This window comes from Prionailurus viverrinus, chromosome X (assembly GCF_022837055.1).
Source record: "Prionailurus viverrinus isolate Anna chromosome X, UM_Priviv_1.0, whole genome shotgun sequence".
In the NCBI taxonomy this organism is placed as follows: domain Eukaryota; kingdom Metazoa; phylum Chordata; class Mammalia; order Carnivora; family Felidae; genus Prionailurus; species Prionailurus viverrinus.
In genome coordinates this window covers 77,113,319-77,140,947 of record NC_062579.1, presented here as the reverse complement: position 1 = coordinate 77,140,947, position 27,629 = coordinate 77,113,319, and the positions used below count along the sequence as shown (strand labels likewise).

Sequence of the window (27,629 nt, the reverse complement as noted above, 5' to 3'; positions counted from 1 at the left end):
TACTAGCAGACAGATTCTGGGATGGATGGAAATTAATCTCATTCCTCCCTGCTGAAAAGTAGTCTCTCTTTTTGTCAGGATATGGAATAAGTGCCCCACTCAAATGTTATGAGAGGTGCTCAAGCCCTGGGGCACTGCTGATGACCCATGCAGATCCTTCTTTGGGAAAGAACTATATTACTACCCCACTAGAATATAAGCTACATAAGGGCATGGACTTCATCTGCTTTGTTCACTGCTGTATGTCCAGCACCTAGAACATCTGGCATATAATTTGCACTCAATAAATATTTGCTGAGTGCATGTATGAGTTGGTTGGAATGCAATCCATTCCAAACAGTACTTATTCAACTTTCCAAATTCTGTTGCTTTAATGTTATGTAAGGGCTTCACACCTTACATGGCATGGATGATCACAATTCCCAAAGAAGTGAAATAAGATATTCATGAGCATGAACACAAGCAAAAACCAAATTACTTTTGAGGAGAGGCATGGCATGGTCCTATTGTCTCCAAAACAGAATGTTTCAGAGTTATGAGAGCCAAGAGACTAGGAAAGTCAATGCAAACTCTGTGGAAACCTTAATGAAATGCTCCTGCATGCCTAGTGAATTGCTCTCAAGTGGATTATTGGACGAGGAATGATTCTGAGGGTCCAACAGGAGATAAATGGTGCATACTTGGGTGCTAGTCAATACACCTTCCCTGGTTAAAGCCCTACACCTCTGTTGTCCCCTGGACACTAAACAGAAAGCCTAACAGAGGCAGTACCATTGTTCACTGGTGCTACTTGGTGGTGATACCTGGTTTGTCTTTGAGGACTGGGAGGAGCTCAGTAAACCTCTCTGTGGGTCAAGTTCAGATGCCTCAGGCTTTGTCTGTAAAACCCATGCTTGAAATATTCCATAAAAAGAAGAAAGGCTAATATTTGAAACATCGGACTTAAACCAGGCAGTCTCCAAAAGTCTTAGGAGAGCACAGAATGTGCCTGACACATCTGCCATTTTGTTCTTCTTCCTTCCTCTGGATGAATTGAGGACTGTGAAAATCCCAGCACTGCTACTACCTGCATACAGTATGCATGTCTCCTGGAGTCTGAGGGCCAAGGGGCTTCCCACCTCTGCTGGTAGTGCTCCCTCAGCACCAGAAGTTGAGCCTCCACTTTCGAGTAAACTGTCACATACATGGTGGTTGAAAATGACCCTGAAAAGAAAAACTCACACACATCAAGAAGATGCAGGCTTGCTCCTTGGAGATCCAACTGGTACTTGTTAGCAGTTGTCCTGGTACTTGTTAGCAGATTTTTAAAAAGGTGTTTGTCTTTTATTTCACCCCCCCCCACCACCACCAAAAAAAAAAAAAAACTTACCTCAATGCTTCTGAGAAGTACCTAATTCTCTGCAAATTTCATCAGACAGGGGAAAGATCTTGCCTTTGAGGTATACCCCAGACCAGTTTGTACTTCAATAGGTTGGACAGGCAGTATGAGAGATTGGGTCCAGGAAGGTATGCAAAGTGATTCTTCAGCTTTCTCCCAAAAGTAAGTCTTAGAAATCACTGAGTTAACCAAATAATATGCTGTCCTCCAGAATGAGGTTTCAGGAAGTCTGCTTGTCAGGATGGGGCAATTGCCATTTTCTTTGCATAGGGCTGAAATGTGACAGACTCTTTCTTGGAATGAAACATTTATGAAAATGTGCTTAATCAATTTTTAGCAGCTCAGTAATTTTGTCATGATGAAATAATATCTTTCATCCTGAAAAACACTTTGCCTATTGTAGCCTCTACACAACCCCAACATTGGGGCCAATGTGGCCATCAATTGCAAAACAGGAAAATGGTGTGATACATTTTGGAACATGGAGAATCATATCCATCATAGTTTGATAATAAGAAGAGAAAGGGGATATACAGCAAAGCTGAACACAACTTTGTACCCTTCCCAGGCCAGAAATTGCTGAGGTCATCTGCACAGAGTGTGGCTTCCTGTTGGCACAGGAACTCTTAAATAGGCATCTCCTCTGCCTCTTGTCAATTCCTAGGAGAAATTACCCAGTTCTTTGCCACCTCTCCATCCCTTCTCCTCCCAAAAACTTTGCTTCCAGAACCTTAGGAAAGCTGTACCCCTTCATCATGCCAGCCAGACATTTGGTCATCACTGCAGCCTCTCATAAGAAAGGATCTTTCCTCCCAACAAGCTGACCCTACTATACTGTCACCACTCAAGGATCCCACAGGGCCCACAGAAGGTGAGATCAAGACAGTGCACCAGTCCCAAGGGGCTTATGACTTCCATTAGCCAAGAATTCCAAATGACTGAGTATGAGGCCACAGGCTTAAGGGGCAAGGGAATAAAAACCGCTTCCTCATTTCTCCTTATTACCATTACCTCATGCTGGCCCTCTCTCTGAGTGTCAAACTTATCATTCTTGCCCGACAAAGATGCACAGGCACTGGGTTCAGGGAAGCATCTCTGAGTGCCCAGGATGCATCTTTTAACAAATGTTAAAAGATTTGCCTATAATGTGCCATGCTCTGGACTGGGCTCCAGGGAGTTGGTGGATATGTCTCTGCCCTCAGGGAGCTCACAGTACAGCAGGGGAGAGAGGTTAGTAAGCAGACAACTATAATGAAGTACGATGGGTGCTGTGAAGGGGGAAGGCCAGGGTCTTATGGGAACACATTGGAGGGTCTTCAAACCCAGACTTGAAGGGGGTGGTGGCACTTCAAGAAGTCTTTCTTGGCGTGTCTGGGTGGCTCAGTCGGTTGAGCATCTGACTCTTGATATTGACTTAGGTGATGATCACAAGATTGTGGGATTGAGCCTTCAGCTCCTCACTGAGCATAGAGCCTGCTTAAGATTCTCTCTCTCTCTCTCTCTCTCTCTCTCTCTCTGAAATAAAAAAAAAAACTAGGGGTGCCTGGGTAGCTCAGTCAGTTAAACATCCGACTTTGGCTCAGGTCATGACCTCACAGTTTGTGAGTTCGAGCCCTGGGTCAGGCTCTGAGCTGAGAGCTGAGAGCCTGGAGCCTGCTTCAGATTCTGTGTCTCCTTCTCTCTCTGCCCCCCAACTCATGCTCTCTCTCTCTCTCTGTCAAAAATAAACAAATATTACCAAAAAATGTTTTTAATTAAAAAATTAAAAATTAAAAAAGAAGTCTTTCTTGAGAAAGTGACAATAAAACTTAGTTTACAGGAATAAGTAAGAGAGGCAGGAAGAGTGCTTTGGTAGAGAGAACATGTGAAAATACCTGGAAGCTGGAGAGATGGTGACCCTAGACACATCAGTGGGTCAAGCAGAGTGACCAGATCATGCAGAACCTTGAACTTCAACCTGAGATCAATAGGGAACAGTTGAGGCAGGGGAAATGACATGATTAGGTTTGGCACAAGGAGTGCATTACACAGAGGAGGCAAGTGTCTCTCCACACCCACACTTGCCCTTAGCTGCTTAATCAGGAGCTCTGCCAGGAGAGATTCTGGAAGATTTTCTTCCCACCTGCGCTTGTGCCTGCAGAGTGGGCACTGTGATGCTTACCAGAAATGAGGAGGGAGGGTGAGCAGGTGAAAGGACTGCTAAAAATGTTTTGTTTTTTTTTTGTTTTTTTTTTTTTTTTTAAATTTTTTTTTTCAACGTTTATTTATTTATTTGGGACAGAGAGAGACAGAGCATGAACGGGGTAGGGGCAGAGAGAGAGGGAGACACAGAATCGGAAACAGGCTCCAGGCTCTGAGCCATCAGCCCAGAGCCTGACGTGGGGCTCGAACTCCCGGACCGCGAGATCGTGACCTGGCTGAAGTCGGACGCTTAACCGACTGCGCCACCCAGGCGCCCCAAAGGACTGCTAAAAATGTTTTTAGGAAAATTAATACTTTGTTGTACTTACTGACCATATAAATGTTAGTTGCAGCTTGTAATGTCTCTAGTCCCAATTCCAAAAGCCCAATCCTCTCCATCAACATTTCAGTGTGTACTGTTTAAAATGATCTTCTTTCCATGTAATTTGTGATTTAAAAATTCCTCCTGTGAATAATAACACAGCCAAAGGGAGATGCAGTGCAAGTTCTATGCATTATTACCTTGTCATCATAACTTCCTCTAACAACCCAACGGGCCCTTAGAAGAGCTTGCAATCCCCAAAACCCATTTCTGGTGATGCTGGGGGGGTTGCTGCAGTCAGCTCTGGGATCCCTGTAAAGTGGCACTGACCGTCCCCCTGTATGCACTCAGAACTCAGCAGAACTGGTATGAGAGTTTCCATTGAAGAAGATGAAAACACTTGGCTTCTCGCTGTTGTGATTTAGAAGAGAGTAAGAGAATGGATATAGCAGGGAGGTTGAGAGAGAAACAGGGAATGGAGAGAAAGTGAGGGCCAAAGAAGAGGGAGAAGATAGACTCAAAAGGTGAGACACAGAGAAGAAACCAGGAAGGAGGTGGAGATAAAGAGAGGCTAGATGGAGGAAAACATCAGGGAAAAGGAGGAAGAGAGTAGAGGAAAAGAGAGAGGGAAACACACTGGAGGAAGTCTCAGTGCAATTGAGCTGCTGCTCAGAAAAGTTGGGGGAAGGGTCTGGCAAGAGATGTGTTGCTGCTAAAGTACCTGGATGCTGCAAGCAAATGGGCAGAGGCCAGGGAGTAGATAGACCCACTCTCCCTGCCTCTCTTTCCCATTCAGGGCTGGGTCACCAGATCATTGCTCTCGGCTGCTTTGCCTCCTCTGAAGCTTGCAAATTTACTGTTTGCCAGGCCTGCTCTGGCCCTGCCAGGGACACCTATCTCTTCCCACAGCCAAGCTGGGCTGGGGAAGGGTATTAGGTAAAGAGAGTTTCCAAGAGTTATGGAGGGCTGGCCAAGCTCACCAGAGACAACCTGAGGGAAGAAAGCAGTCAGGGAAAAGGATATGAAACTGCAAGGATGAAGGAGATGGGACAGGCAGACAGACAGATGGACAGACAGGCAGGCAGAACAATATGAGGAAGATTCCAAGGTTCGTCTGTATCATCCATGCCCTGTGCCTCCATCCAGAGGGTTGAGGAAAAGCCAACCCTGCCCTTGGCCTCCCTCTCGCCTGCTCTCAAACCCGAAGCTGTCAGCTTGAGAAAACCCAATGCCTCTGCCTAAACCCTCTCAGGTCTTTTTCCCCCTTACAAAAATCATTAGGATGTTACAGCTCAGTCCCAGCTTAGCTCCAGGCTATAAGCTCCCCAGCTGGGGAGCTGGGAGCAGGGCAGCCTGCATACACTCCTCCAGCTGGAGAGTTAGAAGCTGGACAGAACACCTCCAGCCCTCTCCAAGGCAGCAGAGGCAGCCCGAGGTCCTCCCCAACACACGACACTCTCTGAACCCCACTCCAGCTGCCAGGCGACTGTGCCTTTAAAGCTTTAGGAGGGTGCATCTAGGGGGAGGTGGGAGGGAGGGCAACATCTTCCTACCAGTCGCCCTCCTTCCTTCCCTCCAAGACACTCCAGGGTTTGGTGAGTGCTGCCCAAAGAGAATGCTCTCTGGCAGGCAGGCAGGCAGGCAGGCAGGCTGAGGCCCTCCGGAGCCCCCGGGCAAGCCAGAGCAGGAGCTGGTAGGGTTATCCAAATCAGGATCATTTCCAGGGGGAATAGTTCTGGCCCCTGACTGGTAACAGCAGGGCAGAGAAGAGAGCAGAAGAGGAGGGAGAGTGCACAACTCCTAGCCTGGCCCCAGAGGCTCCATGTGAACAGACCAAGTTGGAGAAAGGCTCTCCACTTTCTGCAGCATTCTCCTTGCTGGGATATCACACTTACCTTGGCAGCCAGGCTGAGAAAGAGCTCCAGGTTCCCTGCGGAATGACATCTCTTGTTCCTGCAACCGTCTCCTTCCTTCTCCTCTGGACCCTGCCAGGGCAAGTCCTCCTCAGGTGAGCTGAGTTGGAGTGAGAAGAAGGTGCATGCAAACACTGGCTGGGGGCAGCAGGGGCTTCTGGCACAGTTTCCTCTAAGTTTACAAAAAAGCTTACAGTCTGGAGGGCTCCAGGGAAGGACACTCTCCCCCCAACCAGGACTTGGGAGGCTTTTATGAGGAATGCCAAGGCCCCAGAGCTGGTGGGAAGGCTTCTGCATGGGTGAGATCTTTCTGGGCCTGGGTATGGGCTGGGTAGATGAGCCCCAGAACGGAGGTCATCTGTCCTACCATCCTTTCCTGTCTCCCTACCAGTATGGCCACACACTGCTCAAATTCCTAAAAATGACACCAACATCTGTCAGCTGCCCACCAAATAGGCTTCAAAGTATCAGGGATTTGCTCTAAACCATATCAGAATGAAGGTGGGCTGAGCAAACCTTGTCCCTCTGCAGTCACCCTGCCTGTGCACATGTGGCAGCTTGCTGTCCCTGAAGGGGCACTAAGTGGAAATCATTTTCTGGGCTTGAGGGCAAGACATGCTTTCAGCTTCCTGTAAATGTACCCCTACCCATTCCCACTTTCTCATGAGACCAGGTGCCAGTCTAGGTGGACAGGGTGAGTTGAGGAGGAAAGATGGCTGTGGCTTGGGCTGAACTTGTCATAAGAAGGGTGCTTCCTGAGGTGAGGAGGGCCAGGTGCCATGGTAATAACCTCCTTCTCCTCTTAATTCAAGGAACACACTAGGACTGCTTGTTTCTGAGGAGCTTCCTGCCTCACTGCTTACAGATACATTGGCTGGCAGGCAGGCAGGCAGGGATGTGATATGTGTGGGACGACAAACTTCCTAAGAGTGAAAAATAGCCCAGAGTAGAATAGCAGCTCAGCTGCAGTTGGTAGGAGGATGCAGGCAGAAGGGGGCACATGGTGGAGCTCATTGGCCCTCCTGGAGGGGAGGCTGCCTCAAGGCCCAAGCTTTAGTGGCAGCATTCCCACTTGGACAATTAGAGCAAGGCAAGACCTTAGGAAGTCTTGAGTCTAAGCATTGCATTGTACATATATAGAAACTTGAGTCCTAGAGAGGGGAGTGACCTGTCCAAGGTCACTCAGGCACCACCCAGTAGCAGAATCAGAGTTCTTCCCCTACCCCACCCCAGAGGCTTGCATGAGAAAAAAAAAATAGCTCTGGAACTATTGGGAGAGGTGACCTGAGAGTGGGGCTGAAGATGCTGGCGAGGGTCTGGCTGCTCCATGTACAGTACAATGTGGCCTCCCAGCAGGCAGGTGGCAGGCGGCCAGCAGCAGCATGTGGCCAGCATGGACACCCTGTAGTGAAGCCACAGATTTCTGCTTGCTCCAGCACCACCGCCAGCCTCCTTGGGTTTTCAGAGCATGCTTAAGCCACCTGCTCTGGCAGCCCCTGTTTGTGGCCTCAATGGTCTCTGTTCCCAGAGTAAGGGCTTCCTTTGCTCAGGGGATTCAAAGAGGCAGGACTCTAGGACATCAGGGTGTGGCTTCCACTGATCTTCCCCCACTCTGGTTCCTTGGAAGCCCACCCTGGGCTGCTTGCATCATCGCATTGTGGTAGATGGACTTAGTTTTGAAGTCAATAGCTCTGGGTTAGAATCTTGGCTTTACCATTTACTAGCTGTATGATCATGAATAAGTCACTTTATCTTGCTGATCCTCAGTTTCTTCATATATACAAGGGGGATAATAATAACCTTTATCTGAGAGCACTGATGTGAGAACTAAACTAGATAAGGTGAGTAAAGCATGTAGCATGATGCCTTAGCTATTTTTCTTATTTTACTGATCACAGTGCATATGATCTATATGGCCTAGCATGGTGCACAGATGTAACAGGGTCTGTTGGCTCAAAGAGAATTAGACCCAGAAGGACAGTAGTCACCCTGCCTCCCAACCACAGAGTGTGGCAATACTAGTGGCTGTGAGAGAGCTAACTCTAGTGGCTAGCACAATGATGATGGCAGGATGGAGCAGGAAGGCTAGGCCCAGCCAGGAGTCCAACCTGAGTTTGTCCCTGAGCCCTACCTCGGCTCTCAAGGCTGAGCTCCTGGTCCCTAGGCTAGCTGTTGGCTGGTAAGCAGACAAGAAGGCATATGGAAGGAGTTTTGCTGCTCTTAGAAGGAAACTTGTCAGGGGAGAAGGGGCCCAGCCTCTAGGTTAGGCCAAAGCACACTGGTCCCTTCCTCAAAATCAAGCTGTTAGGGGGAAAAGATGGAAATTGACCTTTTTGGCATAGCCATCCTTCTGGGAGCCCTTCTCATACTTCTAGAGACCTGCTACCTCACCTGTTTTGTTGCCAGAGAGAGTTTATATGCCTGAAGCTTCCCCAAGCATTAATTGAAATCCAGCTCAAAACATAGCTTCCTGCTGGACTAAACACCAGAAGCCAAGTCTCTCTCTCTCTAGAAGCTAGGTCCCTAGATCCTGAGTGGCTTAGCATGAAGGCTAAGCAACTAAAACCAACTCTCAGTGATTCAAATTGTCCCTGAGTCCTTCCCATCCTTGGCTAAGCCAAAACATTGCAGCAAACATGTTATTTCCAGTGAGTTGTCACTCTTCAAAACACCTTCAGAAAGAGAATACTAGATTAGGTCTCAACCCCTTGGGTTTGAGCCCTGATCCTGTCACTCACCAACTTTGAGACTTTAGGGTAGGCCACTCCTCTTTTGGTTTGTTTATGTCTTTATTAGATTCCATATATAAATGAGATCACACGGTATTTGTCTGTCTTTGTCTGCCTTTTTTCACTTAGCATAATGCCCTCAAGATCCATGTTGTTACAAATGGCAGAACTTCCTTCTTTTTACAGCTGAATAATATTCTGTTGTGTGTGTGTGTGTACATATGTATGTGTGTGTTTGTGTGTGTGTGTGTATACCATTTATCCATTTATTTGTTGATGGACACTTAGATTGTTTCCATATCTTGGCTATTATAAATAGTGCTACAATAAACACAAGGGTACATATATCGTTTTGAATTAGTGTTTTAATTGTCTTTGGATATATTCCCAGAAGTGTAATTTCTGGATTATATGGTCGTTCTAGTTTTACTTTTTTGAGGAATCTCCATAATATTTTCTATAGTGGCTGTTCCAATCCCACAAGTCACTTTTCTCATCTGTCTTCACCCTCACTATACTGAGAATTGTGAGGGTAAAAAGATCTCATATATGTGAAAGCACTTTTTTAGGACTATTGAGCTGCAGTGTTGGCTTATGGCTGTTTCTGTTCTCCTCATTTTGCAAATGGGTACCCAGAGACCCATCTTCTCCTATCCTCCTGCCTGATGGGGAGACCAGCCAGAGGTGTGTAGGCACAGGAAAGTAGAGGGTCTGTGATAAATGTAGAATACAACTGGCCTCAGACTTCTTTATCTATCCTGTCCAGAGTGGCCTTGGCAAAAGAGGAAGTCAATTCTGGGACCAAAGGGCCCCAACCTATGTCCCCCTCTGATTTCCTGGACAAGCTTATGGGACGAACATCAGGATATGATGCCAGAATTCGACCCAATTTTAAAGGTAAGAAGCATTCATCCTACAAAAACCCTTTCTTCCCCACTCCTCTTGGGAGCACACTGCCATGCCACCCCTATTGTCTGCCCCAAGGAGAGGAGGCTGGGGGCACAGGGCTAGCTCTTACAGTTCAGAAGGAGCTTCCCCTCCTTAGTGCCCATAGGTCTGTGTAGCTTGCACTGCCTTCTCCCAGAAGTGCCTTGGCCTTAAGCTCAGGGAGGGAGTCCTAGAACATGCTTCCAGACTCCTGGAATGCCCTGCCAATATGGCTGTGTTTTGCCACCTTTAGGCCCACCTGTGAATGTGACTTGCAACATCTTCATCAACAGTTTTGGCTCTGTCACTGAGACTACTATGGTAAGGAGTTTCTTTGTTCCCTGCTTCCATTCTAGTGTGAATGGAAGAAACCCATCAGATACCGAACCTTTCCTCCCTCTGCCTTCCTCTCCCTGTTTCATGATCATGGCTAAAGCCATGGGATATCTGAAGTTGGTCACTGGGAGATATATTTCTCTAGCCTGGGGTTCAGTGGCTAAAGGCAGACTAGCCTAAGGAGCAGATGGCCAATCATGGGAGGTAGCTTAGTACAGAGCACAGTCTTTGGAATCAGACAAAACCCATGTTCAAATCCTGACTCTACCATATAATAGCTGTGTGATAGGTTACTTAAATCTCTCATTTCAGTTTCCTCATCTGTAAAATGGGGATCATAACAGTAACCTCCTCACAGTGTTGGTGTAAGATTTAAATGAGATGATGCATATAAATAAAGCACTTAGCAGAGAGCCCGGCATATAGTAAGTACTTAATAAATGTCTTTTCCCTTCCCATCTTTGCCATGTCAGGCCAAAGCAGGATCCTTATCCAGTGGAAAATGTCCACTGCCCCTGAGATATGCTCCCAGCATTTCCTCCTCATGACCCTCCTGCCCATGTAGGCTTGCTGGGCCCCTGGAATAACACTGCCTCTGATGGGCCCATCTGTGCACCCTCCCAGGACTACCGGGTGAATGTCTTCTTGCGGCAACAGTGGAATGACCCACGCCTAGCCTATGGAGAATATCCTGATGACTCTTTGGACCTTGATCCCTCCATGCTAGACTCTATCTGGAAGCCAGACCTGTTCTTTGCCAATGAGAAAGGGGCCAGTTTCCATGAGGTGACCACAGACAACAAGTTACTGCGCATCTTCAAGAATGGGAATGTGCTCTACAGCATCAGGTGCACCTGGTGGATGCCCAGGAAAGTTTGGGTCAAGAGGAAGAAACCAGATGGAGGCTGAGGGATGGGAAGAGGGTTCCCTGTGTTGTACTTGGCCGCAGTAAGCTGATGTCACTTCTGTTTTACTGTCCCTACCAGGCTGACCCTCATTTTGTCCTGCCCAATGGACCTCAAGAACTTCCCCATGGATATCCAGACCTGCACGATGCAGCTGGAGAGCTGTAAGTGTCTCTAGAGAGTCACAGAGCAAGGCCTGGAATATCAGGTAGTTAACCCCATCCCATGATATTCTAGACAAGAAAAGGGCAACCCAGAATGGGGACTTACCCTTACACACAATCAGTTGTTGGCACAGATGAGACTAGGAGCCGGGACCCACTAACACCCAACCCAATGTGTTTTTCCATCCTCACACTGTTTACTGGTTTGGCTATTCCACAGGGCTGGGGAATGGGAAGGTACCAGCTTTACATACAAATGTGCTTGTGTTGGTTGTGGGGGGTTATTTTAAAGATACTTTCTCTGCCAATAGATATTCCCTCTCACTGTGCCTGGAGTAATTCTACCTTTACTCGCCCTGAGTTAAGACATTCAAGATGCCTATAAAAATGCCAGAGACGGTAGAGGGGGTACTGAACCCTGATTGCTCATAAACAAAGATAACTTGTAGAGAACCAGAAGAGGACAATTCTAGGCATAGGACAGTGCCCAGGGTGTCAAGGTGAGCCAAGGGCTAGTCTGTGGCAGGGGTGCCAGCTTTTAGGGGCTGCCCCAATTGCAGAGAAGTCAAAGGATGACAAGGCTGGACCATCACCTATATGCAGTCCTTGGCCATCTCCTGTGAGATCAATACACATGCATTCAATTCTCAGAGAAGAAGGCTTCTCAGGCTGTTTCCAGCATATAATAACAGTGATGGGTAGAATGTGGTCAGCTCTTTAGAGTTCAAACCACTTTCACATCCTGGTTCTTATTACCCCCTCACAACTGTGAAAAGTAGGTGGAGCATTTTACCAAAGGGGAAATGACTTGTCCAAAGTCACACGGCTACTCTGAGTCAAGGCTCTACATTGGACATCTGTGGGCCTCAGTGTTTCTTCTTCCAATTCTACCCGACATGTGTGAATACAGTCAAATATATGGCAGGAGCCTTTACAAACTTCTAGCTGTGAGCAACTTGGCATGTTCAGATGTTAACTCTCAATATCTGCCCCAGTTCAGGGCCCTGGCTAGGAGTCTGTGGTATGCACATTGTCCCATGCATGACTTGCAGGGTACAAATAGTCTTTCCTCCCTGGGGTGAAGTGGCAGAAGGCCTAGCTCTGAGGCTGGTTCTGTTCAAGACATGTGGTCAGTACACGTCCTTACTCCACTGGATTTGAGACATGTCAGGAGGTTCCTAGCTGGGTTCCTTGACATCTTTCTAACACTTCTGACCTGCTTTATAGGTTTGCCAGAATAATTTCTCTCTGGGACTTTCTAAAGCTTAAGAACTAGATAGAAGAGGAATCTGAAATCTTTTTTCTTTACCTACTTAGGTTAGGCCCATAAGGCAATTGACCACGTTTCCTCTTCAGAAAGGTTTCCCTCTCTAAGATGAGCATGGAGCTCCTAAAACCCAGGCCTTACCTCCTCATCTGTTCTTTCCTGCTGGTTCTAACCCTCTCCCTACCCCACCTAGAACCATACTCTGCAGCCCTCTGCCATCTCTGTCACTTTTAGTTGGCTACACCATGAATGACCTCGTGTTTGAGTGGCTGGAAGATGCTCCTGCTGTCCAAGTGGCTGAGGGGCTGACTCTGCCCCAGTTTATCTTGCGGGATGAGAAGGATCTAGGCTACTGTACCAAGCATTACAACACAGGTAAAAACCAGGATCTTTATTGGCTGTAAGCCACAGAAGGGCCTCCAGAGGGAGGAAAGGGGACAAGGAAGCCAGCTTGTATTGAAAGTCCACTCTGTGCCAAATGTGCTAAGTGCTTCATATGCCTTATCTCATTATGGTAGGAATTTTGAGCCCCATTTTTTCAGAAAGGGAAGACTAAGATTCTAAGAAGTTAAATCAACTTTCCAAGTCATATACCTAGAAAATGGCTGATTTAGAGTTCAAATCCAGATCTAACTCCAAAGCCCATATTTTTGTCCCTATCGCATGCTGCAGAGTAGATGGGCCTGTTCCAGTGAGTGAAAGTAGTGTCCCACCTGTCCTGGGGCCAACATTATATAGAAAGTGGGGAATCTACATCTGAGAGTAGCCAATGGCTCTGCTGAACCAGGAAGTAATAGGCTTCAGGGCACTGGCAGGCTTAACATCCACGCCTCATACCACAGCCACCGTCACCCAACTCTTGAACTGGCTTGTTTTCCCAGATGTGAAATGTGGGCCAGGAAGTGGAGAAAGGTTGCTTTTCCAGCTTGAGCATCTGCTCCCTGCAGCTTCCCTAAGAACTACTTGTTCCTCAGTTGCCCTGGAAATTTGGCTACAAAGTGCTATGAACCTGAGGTAGAGGCTAGAGGCTAAAGAAGGGAAATCCTTGGGGCACCTTGGTGGCTCAGTCAGTTGAGTATCAAGCTCTTGATTTCAGCTCAGGTCATGATCTCACAGTTTCATGAGTTTGAGCCCCACATTGGGCTCTGTGCTGACAGAGCAGAGGCCTACTTGGGATTTTCCTTCTCTGCCCGTCCCCTGTTCACATTCTCCCCGCCTCTTTCAAAATAAATAAACTTTATCTTAAAAAATGGAGGTAGATCCTCCTATGGTGTACTGACACGCTTTGGGTGCCACCTTATGAATATGTGTGTTTGTGTATGAAGGGGTGTGGGAAGTGGAGATAGGAACAAACCATTGAATTTAGAAAATGCTCATGGGAGTGGAAATCAGTAGAACTTGTATTGGGGAGAAAACTGGCAATTTGTATATAGGTCAGTGGTTTTCAAACTTCAGTCTGCATTATATTTCTCTACGGAGCCTGTTAAAATGTTGATTCCTGAGCTCTGCCTATCAGAGATTCTGATTATATGCACTTGGAGTGATGCCCAGAAATCTGCATTTTAAAAAAATTATGTTTATTTATTTCTGAGACAAAGAGACAGAGCATGAGTGGGGGAGGGGCAGAGAGAGAGGGAGACACAGAATCAGAAGCAGGTTCCAGGCTCTGAGCTGTCAGCACAAAGCCCTACGTGGGGCTCGAACTCACAAACTGTGAGATCATAACCTGAGCCAAAGTCGGTCGCTCAACTGACTGAGCCACCCAGGCGCCCCAGAAATCTGCATTTGAACAAGCATCCTGAGGCTTCTGATGCATACTTTGAGAGGCATACTTTGAGAAACTTTAAAAGTTATTTTTTTCCCTATATGTTGATCTAGGAATCCCACTTCTTGGAATTTATTAGAAGGAAATATTCCAAAATACCACATTGACTTTAGACCCCAAGAAGGTTCCTGGGTCACTGCTTATACAACAAAGAAATTAGGACTGTTCTAAATATCCACCAACATGACAGAGGTTAAGTAAATTACACAGTGCATCTGTTTGGTGGAATATTATCCAGATGTTTAAAAGGATGCTTGCAAGATTCTTATATCAACATGGAAAGTACAAGTGGAAAAGGCTAAGATTCAAAATTGTATACACAGAATCATTATATTGTGGTAAAAGAAACAAACCAAAAGCATGTGTTTAAAAATCCTGGAAGGAAATATCACTAAACATTTCTAAAGTAATGTGATACAGTAGATAAAAGCAAAAACTTTGGAGTAAGATAGAGCTGAGTTGGAATTCTGATTCTACCATTTACTATTGGGTGCCTTCAAGAAAACATAACTTAATCTCTTTAAGCCTCAGTATCCCTATATGTAAAACTGGAAATAATAATTTTACCTGCCCAAAGAGTTGCTATGAAATTTTAATGAGATAAACTATATAAAATCAGGGAACTTAGTAGGGGCTTGATAAATGTGAGCTTATAAATATTATTATTTTTCTCTACTTCTCATTTCTTTCCTATACTAAATAAGTATTAATTTTTTAATTAAAAATAAAACTACCATTACCAAAACTAGATAAATAGATGGATAGATAGATAGATAGATAGATAGAAAAAATGAAGGAAGGAAAGAAAATATGGATACATAACAAAGACATGTCATAGCAAAAAGTCTGGGGTGGGGTGGACTCAGGGAAAAATAGGAGGTCACAGCATCACATAGCCATAATCAGTCATTGATGAAGTTACTAGCCTTGAGGAATCAGGCCTGATAAGAGCAAACCTAGTCCAGAATGAAATAGCAATATACACATCCCCTGCTTTTTGCTTTGGTTATCCTAAGCCTCTGCTGCTGGGAGAAGCTCTGAGCTAGTGTTTTCGTAGCCTCAGGGCATGGGAAGCAGGGTTAAGTGAAGATGTCTGGCAGAAGAGGTAGAGCATTGGTACATGTGCTTTGGACTAATGCACTTTTTATTGGTGGGATAGAATGCTGCTGCCTGATGCTCTCTGGGCACCTGCTGCCTGCTATCCAGAGCTGATCTCTATTGGACACTGTTTCCAGATATTTCCTATCCAGCTCTTCCCACTTCCTTAAGATACAGACAGTGTTTATTTCAGTGAATTGTTGTTACTAGAGAGCATCTGGGGTACCAGCAAGCTCAAGCAAGGCTGCTGAGATTTGGGCAGAGTCTAAGCTCATTGCTTTGTTAATAATGACGATAGTACCAACTACCTATGTGCTCAATGCCCCAAATACATTACCTAATTTAATTCCTACAATGATGGAGTTGATATTGTTGTTACTCTGTTTTATAGGCGAGGAAACTGAAGGTAAGTTAGCTTGGGTGCTTTGCCTGAGGTCACACAGTATGTGGAAAGTTCAGAATTCAAACCAAGGCAGTCTGGCTCTGGAATCCTTCTGTGCTTAATCCTCTTGCTGTGTGGTCACAGGGAAGGCCCTCTTCTGGAAACTAGTGCTTGGACCAAGAGGCCAAGTCTGTGGTGGCTGCTCTGACAGCTTCCTTAGAACAAACTTCTGGTGCTCCTTGGGACTATTTTGAAAGGCTCATTTATTTGCCCAGCTGAGGCTCCCAGAGGCTGACCTATAGAGATAGGGATGCCCTAGTCCTGCCTCTCAGGCTCAGCTGCAGGCTGGGAACCTGAGGCCTGATACCTCACCTCTTTCCTTACAGGGAAATTCACCTGCATCGAGGTAAAGTTTCACCTGGAAAGGCAGATGGGCTACTATCTGATTCAGATGTACATCCCCAGCCTACTCATCGTTATCCTGTCCTGGGTCTCCTTCTGGATCAACATGGATGCCGCCCCTGCTCGTGTGGGCCTAGGCATCACCACTGTGCTCACCATGACAACTCAGAGCTCTGGCTCCCGGGCATCTTTGCCTAAGGTGAAGAGACATGCAAGAGAACTTGCTTGCCATAGTCCCATTCATAGTCCTGTTCCCTTCTGATCACTATTTGCCTTGGATTTAAGGTAGAGGAGAGCCATTGAACAAGAGCAAGTGGCCAGAGTTTTCTCTTCCCCTACAACATACTGCTAATGATATTGCTAAAGATGTGGAAGATGAGGTTGTGGGTGTTGTCTGGGTAGGGACTAAGCAGACAGTGCCTGACTTACTCTGACTCTTATCTGGAAATACTAGCATGTCCAAAATCAAAAGACCTTTAGCAAGTAGAAAGTCCCACTCCCTCATAGTACAGATGAAATGAATAAAGCCCAGCGAGATAGAATAAACCTTCTCAATGTCATGTCCCATAAGAAACAAAAAAAATACATAAGGATTTTAAACCAACATCTGTCTCTTACTATGTCAGAAGTTGGACACTATTATAAAGAGCTCTAGAGACAACGTCCATTCTTTTGGGGTGAGAACATTTTGAGGTAGCAAATGGCAGTTAAAGTCAGTGGACTCTGAACATTTGTGGCCTGGTGATGCTTTGATTACACAAATAGATTTGTGCTCATGAAACTGGGCCCAGGTTCTTCCTGCCTTATGTCTTCATGTAGGGAATGAAGAGATTACCTCAATGTCCTTACAGTCAGCAAGATTCTGAGAAATCAGGGAACAAACTGATTCATTCATTCAGTAAATATTTATTGGCACTGTTCTAGGCCATGGAAAAATATAGGAAGCAAAAGCAACACAGTTACTTATGGAACTTACTGTGAACATAGTCCCTCTCATTTTGATTTGATGGGAACGAGGCCCTATGATCTCCCATCTCCCAGTGCTTATTCCTAAGAAGACGTTTACAAGGAACTTAAACAGGGTGTAATCTCAGCATCCATGGTGAATTTACAAACTTGCCATGGGGATGGTGTAGTGGTTAAGGGTAGGAGATTGGAGGCAGGAAGATTTGGGTTTAAGTTCCACCCTCATCATTTACCAATGGTATTCTTAGGTAAATTCCTTAACCTCTCAGTCTCTTTCCCTGGGACACAGGAATAAGAATATTACCTCTTCCGTAAGGTTATTGAGAGAAATAAATAAGATAATGTATTAACACAAACAACAGTGTTTGGCACCCAGTAACCACTCAATAAATGTTTGTTATTGTTAAAATTGTTAGGTGTTAAGTGGAAAGAGTGGAGTGGTGGACCTGGGGCTAAAGCAGCTGGTGATGCTCCCAATTATCTTTGAGTTGCTGGAAAACCTTTGAGGTAACCAAAGTCCTCTAGTGATAAATGGTGACAAAGTTCAGATTAGGATCAAGTGTTTCAGGGGAAGTTGTCAGAAAGTATTTCCTATAAATGTATTTCCTAAATGAACAGGGATATTGAAAAGGCTCTGAGAGACAGACGGGGTTTAGGCAAGGACGAAAGGGCCAGGTGGGGCTGTGATGGCTGTGTTGTGGTAGTAGACTTGTAGGAAAACCAGAGACAGAAAAGTAGTTCAGACCTTAGAAACCTGCCCTGGTTTATTGCAGCTGCCATGCAAGGAGATTCTTCTCTGACCTGCAGGGAGGTTGCAATTAGCGCCTTATTCTTGCCAAGATAACTTCCTTTTCTAGTCCCCTCCTGTGAGCAAGCACGATCTGTCTGCTCCTAGGAATCACTTAGTTTCCTCATTTGGAAAAAAAAATGGACTTTGTTAGAGGGCTGTTTGTTTGCAGTATTTTGTGCCTTCTCATCATATTTTGATGACCTTTTTGTGGTCTCATTGACCAGTAAGCAAAATATGTAGGCATTCACCCCCAAAGTAAATAGACTCATTGGCCAGCCCACAAAGTAAGGGACTAAGTCAGGGAGCTTCTGTTCACTCTTGAGTTTGTGCAATGTTAGATTTGGGGAGACCCCTAAGGAAGGAGGTGGGATAAAGTCAGGGGCTTCTGGAAAGGTCAGTAATTTCACTCCCAATACAACTCTAGTGTCCAGGATGAGAGAAGCAGAAGCTCACTTGTATGGAATTCAGCTGGCATGGCCATTCCTCATACTCCCAGGAAACTACACTTTCTTTGCCTTTATGGGGGCTCCCAAAGGCACTGATCCCAGTCTCTTTGCCTGCTCTCAGTCTATATAGCTCTGGGTGGCTCAGACCAGGACAGAGGGCTAAATGGAAGTTTCTGCCAGAGACTGACAGAATTGACCTAAAGTTGCAGCAGGGAGGAGGGACCCAATTTTCTTGAGAAACTGTGATCTAAATGGCCCGCTACTTCTGGGGCAGGTTTTAGTGAAGAGGGCCAAGAAAGCAAACAGAAGCCAGCAGAGACAAATACACTGCTAAACCATCCACCCGTCCATCCATTCATTTACAAAATAATTGCTATGTGCCAGGCACTCAGCTAGGCCCTGAGGATAGAATAATGAACATAGTAGAAACAGTCTCTGCCATCAGAGAACTCACAATCTATTGAAGGAAATGGCCAGGTATATTTGATGGATGCTAAGAATGTGTAGGTAACCTGGGCACATATAGCAGGGGCAACCAAACCATAGTGAGATGATTATGGAAGGCTTACCAGAGGATGTCATATATAAAGTGAACATTTAAAAGTTATCGAGGTTGGGGTACCTGGTTGGCTCAGTTGGTGGAGCATGTGACTCTTGATCTCAGGGTTGTGAGTTCAAGCCCCATGTTGGGTATAGAGATTACTTAAAAACAAAGTGGTTTTTTTTTAAAGCAATAGGTAAATGAGAAACACAGAGAGATTGTCTCCTTGGGAAACTACTGAAAAAATTTATCATGGGAGAGTCACAGATTACAAGAGACAAGATGAGGCTGAAGAAGTAGGCAAGGGGCTAAATGTCATGCTAAAGGGAGCATAAACTGTATTGTAAAAATAATGGAGAGCCATGAAGGTTGTAAGCAGAGGAATGATATAATTAGGTTTACATTTTGAAAACAAAACTCTAGCTGCTGTCTGGAAAACAGATTGTAGGTGACAAGCATAGATGCACGGAGACCATTTAAGAACGTGTGGAGTCATTCAGATGAGCTAGGATAGTGAGTGGATGGATTCCACAGATATTTAAGGTGTATTATTGATACACTATTGTTAATAAGACTTCATTCCTGTGGCTTGAGGTGTCCTTTCTTTTGATGGTCCAAAGCCCTTCATGGACCTCCCTTGTCATTACCTTATTATGGATTTTCATAGCACTTACTTGACATCCCTGGGGACACAGTGGGACTGGGAGATGGTGAATGAAATAGGATGCCCTCTTAATAGGCAGCAAAGTGGAAACACCAAGGGATGCTTAATCAGGGTTGCCTTGGTGGAATTGTCTTAAAAGAGAGCAGGTTTTCTCAACCTTAGCACTATTGACTTTATAATTGTTGTGTATATGTATGTCTATGTGTGGGGGTGGGGGAGGAGTCCTGTGCATTACAGTATGTTTAGCAGCATGCCTGGCCTCTACCCACTAGATGCCAGTAGCAACCCTTCCCCAAATTGTGCAACTAAAAATATCTCTAAACATTGCCAAATTCGACTCAGGTAAAGAGGCAGGGGTGGGGGGGGTGGCATCACAAGAACCACTACGGTAGAAGGTTTATCCAGTGAGACCTGCTCCTTACCTGGAGCCTGTAGCACCCTCACTGCCCAAAATAGCTGGTAAAAGAGGTTGTCTGTCATGAATCCTACTCCAACTGGGGACTCCCATGAGGTGGGCTCAGCAGCTCAAAACTATGTAGGGGGTTCATCTGGTTGAGGAGGTGAAAGGACTTCATAAACCTAAGTTCTGTACCTCTCCTGGCCCCACTCAGCCATAACCGCATTCCAGGAGAGGTAAGTGTTCAATCTTCACAAGGGAAATGGAAGAGAAAAGTACTTAAAGGCTTCCAAGGCAGGTAGTGAGAGGAGAGCACTAAGAACCAGATAGGTAAATGCCAACAGCACCTTGAAATTAAAGAAGTGTCTATAGCTGGGGGTTGAGTGGCATTCCCTTGGGCCACCGAGCTCAATTCTTTAGGAGGGCCTCTCTTTTTTATTATTATTTTTTATATTAAATATAATTTATTGTCAAATTGGTTTCCATACAACACCCAGTGCACATCCCAACAGGTGTAGCAGGTCCTCTCATAAAGAGCAGAAGAAAAAAAAACACAAGGTTAAGAGAATAATGGGGGTAGAAGAGGGAAAGGAAGGAATTCCTAGTCTGATATTGAGACTGTAGCCTCGATGAATAGCAGTGACGCTGAACTGAAAGCCCAGAACCCCCAAATCCTAGTGCCAACTTCTCACTGGGTAATCTTGGCTAAGACTTTTCCTCTTTAGGCCTCAAGTGTCCTCACACGTCTCACACGGGAATAACAAACCGTGCCCAATTTCCATCAGAGCTGTGAGAACCCTAGGAGATTAACAGAGGGCAAACAAAAGCAGTGTTCATGTTCATTGTTGTTTATTGAAAGAAGAGAATCAGAAGAAGATAATAATGAAAAGAATAATAAACAGGAACAGAAGCAGAAGTGACAAAGGAATAAAAGAAAGGAAAAGAAGTGTAGGGAGGAAAGGGAGATGGAAGTGGAGGGTGGAGAGTGCAGAGAAGTAAAGGATGATGGGTAGCCCGATCTCTTTCACGAGGGCCTTCAGGCAATGGGACATATCATGGAAAGCTTCTTTAAAAACCAGGAGAAATTCAGGATAAAACTGAAGAATAGCAGGCAGTTGATATGGGCTGGCAAACCACTGGATAGACCATGGAAGGGCTCCAAGAAGGTTGACTGTTCTGTTGGTGGATGTTGCAGGTGTCCTACGTGAAGGCAATCGACATCTGGATGGCTGTGTGCCTGCTCTTCGTGTTCGCTGCCCTGCTGGAGTATGCTGCTGTCAATTTTGTCTCCCGTCAGCATAAGGAATTCATGCGACTTCGAAGAAGGCAGAGGCACCAATGTATGGTAAATATAACTAGAGAGGGGCCCACTTCCTTTCTCCTTTGAACTCCTTCCTACCTACTACTCTTCCCACAAACCAAGACCCAACATAGTGCTATAAGGTCTAGACAGGCAGTCAGGAACCCTGGATTCTAGTCCTAGGCTGGTCACAGATAAGCTAAGTATTTTAACCTCTTTGATTCCATTTTTTTATCTGTCCAATGAGACGTTAATCCCTGTAAGAGCAGTCTAGTAGAGTGATTAAGAGCATGGACATACAGGGGTGCCTGGCTAGCTCAGTCAGAAAAGCATGTGACTCTCGGGGCACCTGGGTGGCTCAATCAGTTAAGCATCTGACTCTTGGTTTTGGCTCAGGTCATGACCTCGCAGTTCGTGGGCTCTGTGCTGACAGTGCAGAGCCTACTTGGGATTCTCTCTCCCTCTCTCTGCCCCTCCCCTGCTCTCACTGTCTCTCTCTCTTTTAAAAAAAGAGCATGTGACTCTTGATATCAGGATCATGAGTTCAAGCCTCACATTGGGTATAGGGATCACTTAAAAATAAAATGTTTTTAAAAAAGCTATCGAAGTAAATGAGAGACACAGAGATATTGTCTCCTTGGGAAACTACTGAAATAATTTCTCACGGGATAAATAAATTTAAAAAAAGAGCATGAAACAGTGCCTGGCACATAGTAAACACTGAAAAAAATGTTAGCTAGTATTAGAACCTTGTCAATTTAGTCAATATGAGATTACTTTGAGAATTAGTAATGGTTTTCCCTGGCTCTCCCCTCACCCAGGAGGAAGGTACCCCAGGTTGCCATACATTGATTGGTGGTTAAGAATTCAAGAGTCCGGCATTGGGGCCTTTCTAGAGAAGCATTATAAGAGGGTCCCCATAGCTAAGCTGGAATTGAAAACCACTACTTGCCTCTTCTGGCTGTTGGATCTCTTCACCTTGATCTTCATTGGGTGCATCAGAATTGTTGGGTGTATCAGAGTTGTTGGGTGTTAGGTGTTGTTCTCCCTCACTCTTGTTTTTTAACCCCATTTCTTCTACAGCAGAATGATCACCCAGGGGAAATAGAGATCTTGTGACCCTGACAACAGAGGCAGTTTGCCCCTCCCCATTGCCCAGACAATGGGTGCTAGGTATGACACCAGAGGTTCCTGGGCCACTTTCACAGAAGCAAGTGCCCAATTATGTGCAAAGCCAAAAGCCTTTGCTGAGCTACATACTGTCGGCCTAATCATCAGAGTTCTGGTCTATCTTGAGCTCTGACTCCTTGTTTTCTGCCCAATTTGGAGGCTTTAAAGCCAGAGAATATACACATATGATCTCTTAGGGGAGAGAAAATGATCTGATCCCACTGGTTGTAGCCTATCGGGGCCACTCCAGCACTAAGATTTTCTCTCTTCCAAATACCCCACCTCCCACCTCAGTTGCTTCTGGAGTGCCCAACCATATGCACACACTAAAAATATCTTTAAAAACCAACTCCTGGATCTCATGTCCCTAGCTAAGATCCCTTTCTGCTGAAAGCAGGGCTCCTGTTTCATCTATTGGTTTGACAGAATTCATCAGTTCTTGCTTGGACTTTAGTCAGGCACTGAGAAACATGCCCTCTAGTGGATTGATCCACAACTGCATCTCCTTGAGTAGGACTCCTTCAGGAGGCTTAAAACCTTTCCTATCGCATGCTGAGTGTTAGAAAAATAATATATAGACTTGACAGAAGGGAAATAAAAGAGAATGCTCCCTTTTCTTTTTTTTTAAATTTTTTTTCAATGTTTATTTATTTTTGGGACAGAGAGAGACAGAGCATGAACAGGGGAGGGGCAGAGAGAGAGGGAGACACAGAATCCGAAGCAGGCTCCAGGCTCTGAGCCATCAGCCCAGAGCCCGACGCGGGACTCGAACTCACGGACCGCGAGATCGTGACCTGGCTGAAGTCAGACGTTTAACCGACTGCGCCACTCAGGCGCCCCGATGCTCCCTTTTCTAAGGCAACTGTCACTACCCCCTCTTTATCTGTGTCAAACCTGCCTTCAGCTACCAAAATCTTATCTTTATAGGGGTTTTAATCTTGATGCCTTCTCAATGCCTACCTGCTGCCAAACATTTCCAGTGTCCTTTTGCCAGCTAAATTGCCTTTGTGAGTGTCCTAGCAACAGAGTACTGCTGCAATTACTGTAGAGCTACCCCAGATTGACACTAGTCCCACTTCCTTCCCTGCACCTCTCCAGCCCCCAATTGCCCACAGACTATCCCTTCCTGGTCATATATAGGTTGATCCTGACATCAAATGGAATCTGTCATAACCAGTGCTCAATTATTACAAAGTTATAACTACGGCCTGGGCCCCACTTAGGTTCCTGGATCCTGCCAAAAAAGTGGGCCGGGCTTATTACTAATATAAATAAAACCTGAAAATCAAAACCTGTGCCATTAGCCCATGTCCCTTTTCGGGTTTCCTAAAGCCATTACCATTGCAGTGGAACTGTAGCAGGAATCCTGGAGGCCACTGAGCTGGCAGGAAAAGTTTATGCAGAGTTAATCTATTTCTAGAACCTCTCTCTGGGCTGTGCTGTTCCAGCTAGAAAAGCTGGAGTCTTTGGTCTGAGAGGAGCCTCTTAGGGGAGGGGAGAGCAACCATATGATTTTCAGGGAGCCCTTAGCCAAGAGGAAGTTAGGAGTATTTTAGGAGCCAGCCAGCTGTTCATCAAGCTCCAGGCTTAGTCATGTTCTCTAATCTCTCCTCAACCACCCATCTCCACTGCATGGTGGTCTCTTTTCATGTCACTGTCTAAAATAGTTTAATTTCTTTTCCCTACATTTCTGCTTTGTCTTCCCAGTTAGGCTATGAGCTTCACAGGGAAGGGTCTGACTCTCTTTTTTTATAACATCAGCAGGCCTTAGCACTAAGCTCTGGACACGGCAACCATGTTACCTATTCTACCAACCTTTGCAGGCTCATTGGAGAAGGCAGTATTTCAAGCTAAACAGAGAGGAGGCCTTGCCATTATCAGCAGAATAACTTGAGAAATGGAAGAAATTTCAAAATACTGCCAAGTCCTCTCAGGGGCTTGGTCCCAGAACCCTGCTTGTCTCTCTCCTTCTGCCAGCACTTCCCCCCACTCTCCAATCTCTTCTTTTCATTCACTTCAATACATATTACTAAATACCTATCACTCTTTCCCATATCCACACCTTACCTCTCACATTGTTCATTCCTTCCCCAACTTGGTTTTGGAATATCTTTACTCTCTAGCGCCCAGCTGTCCTCCCCTATAGATACCTGCAACAAAAATATTCTATTTCAATAACCATGGAAGCCACTAAGTGGTGTTTAAGTCTCCATTGTCCCTCCCCCCTCCCCAAACACACCTCAGAATTTGGCTTAAATAGATAATACTCCTATCCAAGACCCCAACCCTTGGATTTCAGACCACTTATCTTTGTCACCAACTGCAAGTAGTACAATATGTTAAAATCAAAAAGAGTCAAGGGCAGCTTACTCTAGAGGTCATATATTTTGTCCCATGAGGGATAGCTTTTTTTTCAGCCTGGTAAATTTTTTCCAAATAATTCCCTTTAGATTTACTATGATTTACTATGATTGGAGAAAAGAAGTAAATGAATCTATAGAAACAGAAAATGGCAGGTGGATTCAACTTTCTTTTTCAGAGTCTTTGGCAAACAAATATATTCCATACTTTTATCCTCTAGTTGAGGAGCTGAGAGGCTGAGGAGATAAGAATGAGCAGTGGGGAACTAGGGGTGTGAGGGACCCTGAAATGGAAAGCAAAAGAGGAAATTTTTTTTCCTCCCTCATGTTTCAATTACTTGAAAGATATTTTGTTTACCTCTGGTTATTCATTTCCAAAATGGGTCCAACACAAATGCCATGTAGGAAAAGTATAAAAATGAACTAGAAAATACAGGTGAGGTGAGACACGGCCTTTGGTGAAAGGTTATGGAAGTAATTTTGAGCAGACTGCTAAGGCTGCCCTACTGCCACTCAGGGTCAAAGCAAAGCCACAGTAGTGAATTGCCTCTGGCCTACACATATACAACTCTCTTCACAGAGACTGGCAAAATCAGAGATTGGGTGGCAAAGCTCTCTGGTTGGCAGACTTATATTCTTCCATATGCCAAAAGTGCCATTTTTTTTTAGAGGATGAAGGGCATCAGGCCATTGTGCATGGGTGGGACAAGGAATAATCATTTTTTCTGCCAAGCACTTTGTAACTAAGACTCTCTTCTGAGTAAACTCTTCAGTTTGAGATGCTAAGAGGATGCCAGCTTCATGAGAACAAAGCCATTCCCTGTCTTATGTTCTGAAGCATATGTCTCATCAGTCCATTCATTCATTCAACTGATATCTACTGGGTACCTACTGGATACCACGCACCATGCTGGGTACATGGCAGTGAACAAGACCAATGCCCTTCCCAAGGTCTGTCCTATGAGCCCAAAGGAAACAGAAAGAGATGGAATCTGTTGGTAAATATCTGGCCTGAACTTGCCCGTTCCTGATGCCCAGCGACAGACTCAGCCTTCTAGAGAAGTAATAATCAAGGGCTACTGGGACCCACCACACCAATATCTCACCTATGAAGCCACTTTTCAGTGTGTTACCATAGCTGCAAAGGTCCCATTATAAAGACCCTATGATGTCCTTCTAACTCTACAATGTGTTTAAAACCTACTTTATCCACATTATATATATACATATATATATATATATATATACATACACATATATACATGTATATATATACATATATAAATATACAGATATATGGCATATCAATTCAGTATACATATACACTATTCTGTTTTAGCACTAAATGTCCTGAGTCTCAGGAAGCCCCCAGTCCTAGGCAAACCAAGAAGGTAGTTGGTATCATCCCACAAGGGGGCATTTCACTTTAGGTGATTTCCTAGATAGCTGAAGCTTTTACTCCTGTAAACATCAACACTTGCAAAAATTGTAACCATATTTGAATGAAGTATTTTTAGGTTCTAGTGTGTACTTAGCTGTCCTCTATTTTCCAGACTGTGAACCATCATTTATAATGGCAGTGTGTGCTTTAGAAGTAGACAAAATTAGGTGTGTCTGGGTTGTATATAAGCTAAGAGTGAATAGGCTGTGAGTAGGGGCCTGTAGGGCTCTCATATGAGTAAAGATCTCTCTATTGATAGCTCAGGGGCTTTGGTCCTTTCTCTTTTTATTTCTATGTCTCCTTCTTTATATCTCTCCCTCTCCCTATTCCTCTGTCTCTATCTTTCCCTCTATCTCTCTTTCTGTCCTTACTTACCTCACTTTCCAACTATTATAGCTACTTAAGGTTATCCGCTGACTATTGGATAAATGAACTTTGTGTAGCTGCTACATTATTTAATGCTGATATAAAATTTATTTCCCCAATGATAATGTGTTCATGATAATTCATATATTCTACATAAATGGAATATGTATTGGGTAATAAATGTTACCCTAGATGTACTGACCCCTTTGTCAAAATCTGCTGAGTTGTAGAGAAGCACATGTATCTGCAATAGAGTAATCAGCTTTACCGTAACTTGGATGACCAATGAGGTTATTTAAAACTTTTGGAATTTTCAGCTTTGAATGGAGATGAACAATTTTTTAAAAGATACTACATAGAAGGAGAATTAATCCTGCAGCTTTTGAAAGTCATTAAAGTCAAGTTCACCAAGTCTAAATATCTTAGCTGTGCATTCTAAAGGTTTTATTGTTCTGTTTATTCTGTTGATCACCAGTCAGAGATAACTTGGCATTGAGATATCTTTCTCACAGTGGGTTGGCACTTCGCTGGGTTTTAGATGGCTCTAAATGATGTTATGCATTTTAAAAAGGCATCTTGGGGTTTATCTGCAAACGGAATCATAAAATATACCATATGTACCATGAATAGTTGCTGAGCATACATCTATCTCATGAGTTTTGTGGCCATAAAAAGCATGCAGTGGTCCTGTGTACCAAGTTACCTATCTGCATAGCATCACCTATGAGATATTTGTGTGTGGCCTGGCCTCTATTCCTCTGCCTTAGAGCTATAACCTCAAATTCTGTCTTTTCTGCCATGCAATTTCAGGAGGAAGATATCATCCAAGAATGTCGCTTCTATTTCCGTGGCTATGGCCTAGGCCACTGCCTGCAGGCAAGGGATGGAGGTCCAAAGGAGAGTTCTGACATTTATACCCCCCAACCTCCAGCCCCTCTTCTAAGGGAGGGAGAAACCATGCAGAAACTTTACGTGGAGCAAGCCAAGAGGATTGACACCATCTCTCGGGCTGTCTTCCCTTTCACTTTCCTCATCTTCAACATCTTCTACTGGGTTGTCTATAAAGTCATACGGTCAGAAGATATCCACCAGGCACTGTGAATAGGGTACGGCTAAGGGCTAGAAAGTCCAGCTGTTGTCTTCCTGCTTCTTCCTGTGTGAGATTCCCCCTCCATTAGATTCCATCAGGAGCTTGGAGAGTTCATTTCTGGAACCTCAACAGCCAATCCCAAAGCTATGCATGTCTACACTGCATGGTGCCAGTGGTGGCTGTACTTAGAAAGATGGCTTATCTGCTCAAATCCGGTTATTCTCCATGCTATCCCATTTCTCATGAGAGTAAGGTTTGGCCATATTTCT

General features: G+C 44.9%; 1 protein-coding gene across 1 annotated transcript; it reads left to right on the top strand.

Moving 5' to 3' along the window:
- The first annotated feature begins 5,818 nt into the window (after window positions 1-5,818).
- Window positions 5,819-27,371, top strand: LOC125157506 (glycine receptor subunit alpha-4). Its single transcript, XM_047844286.1, has 9 exons — window positions 5,819-5,889; window positions 9,290-9,420; window positions 9,704-9,771; window positions 10,411-10,634; window positions 10,773-10,855; window positions 12,357-12,497; window positions 15,814-16,028; window positions 20,829-20,978; window positions 27,081-27,371. The coding sequence occupies exons 1-9, from the start codon at window positions 5,819-5,821 to the stop codon at window positions 27,369-27,371; spliced, it is 1,374 nt and encodes a 457-aa protein (XP_047700242.1).
- The last annotated feature ends 258 nt before the right edge of the window (window positions 27,372-27,629 follow it).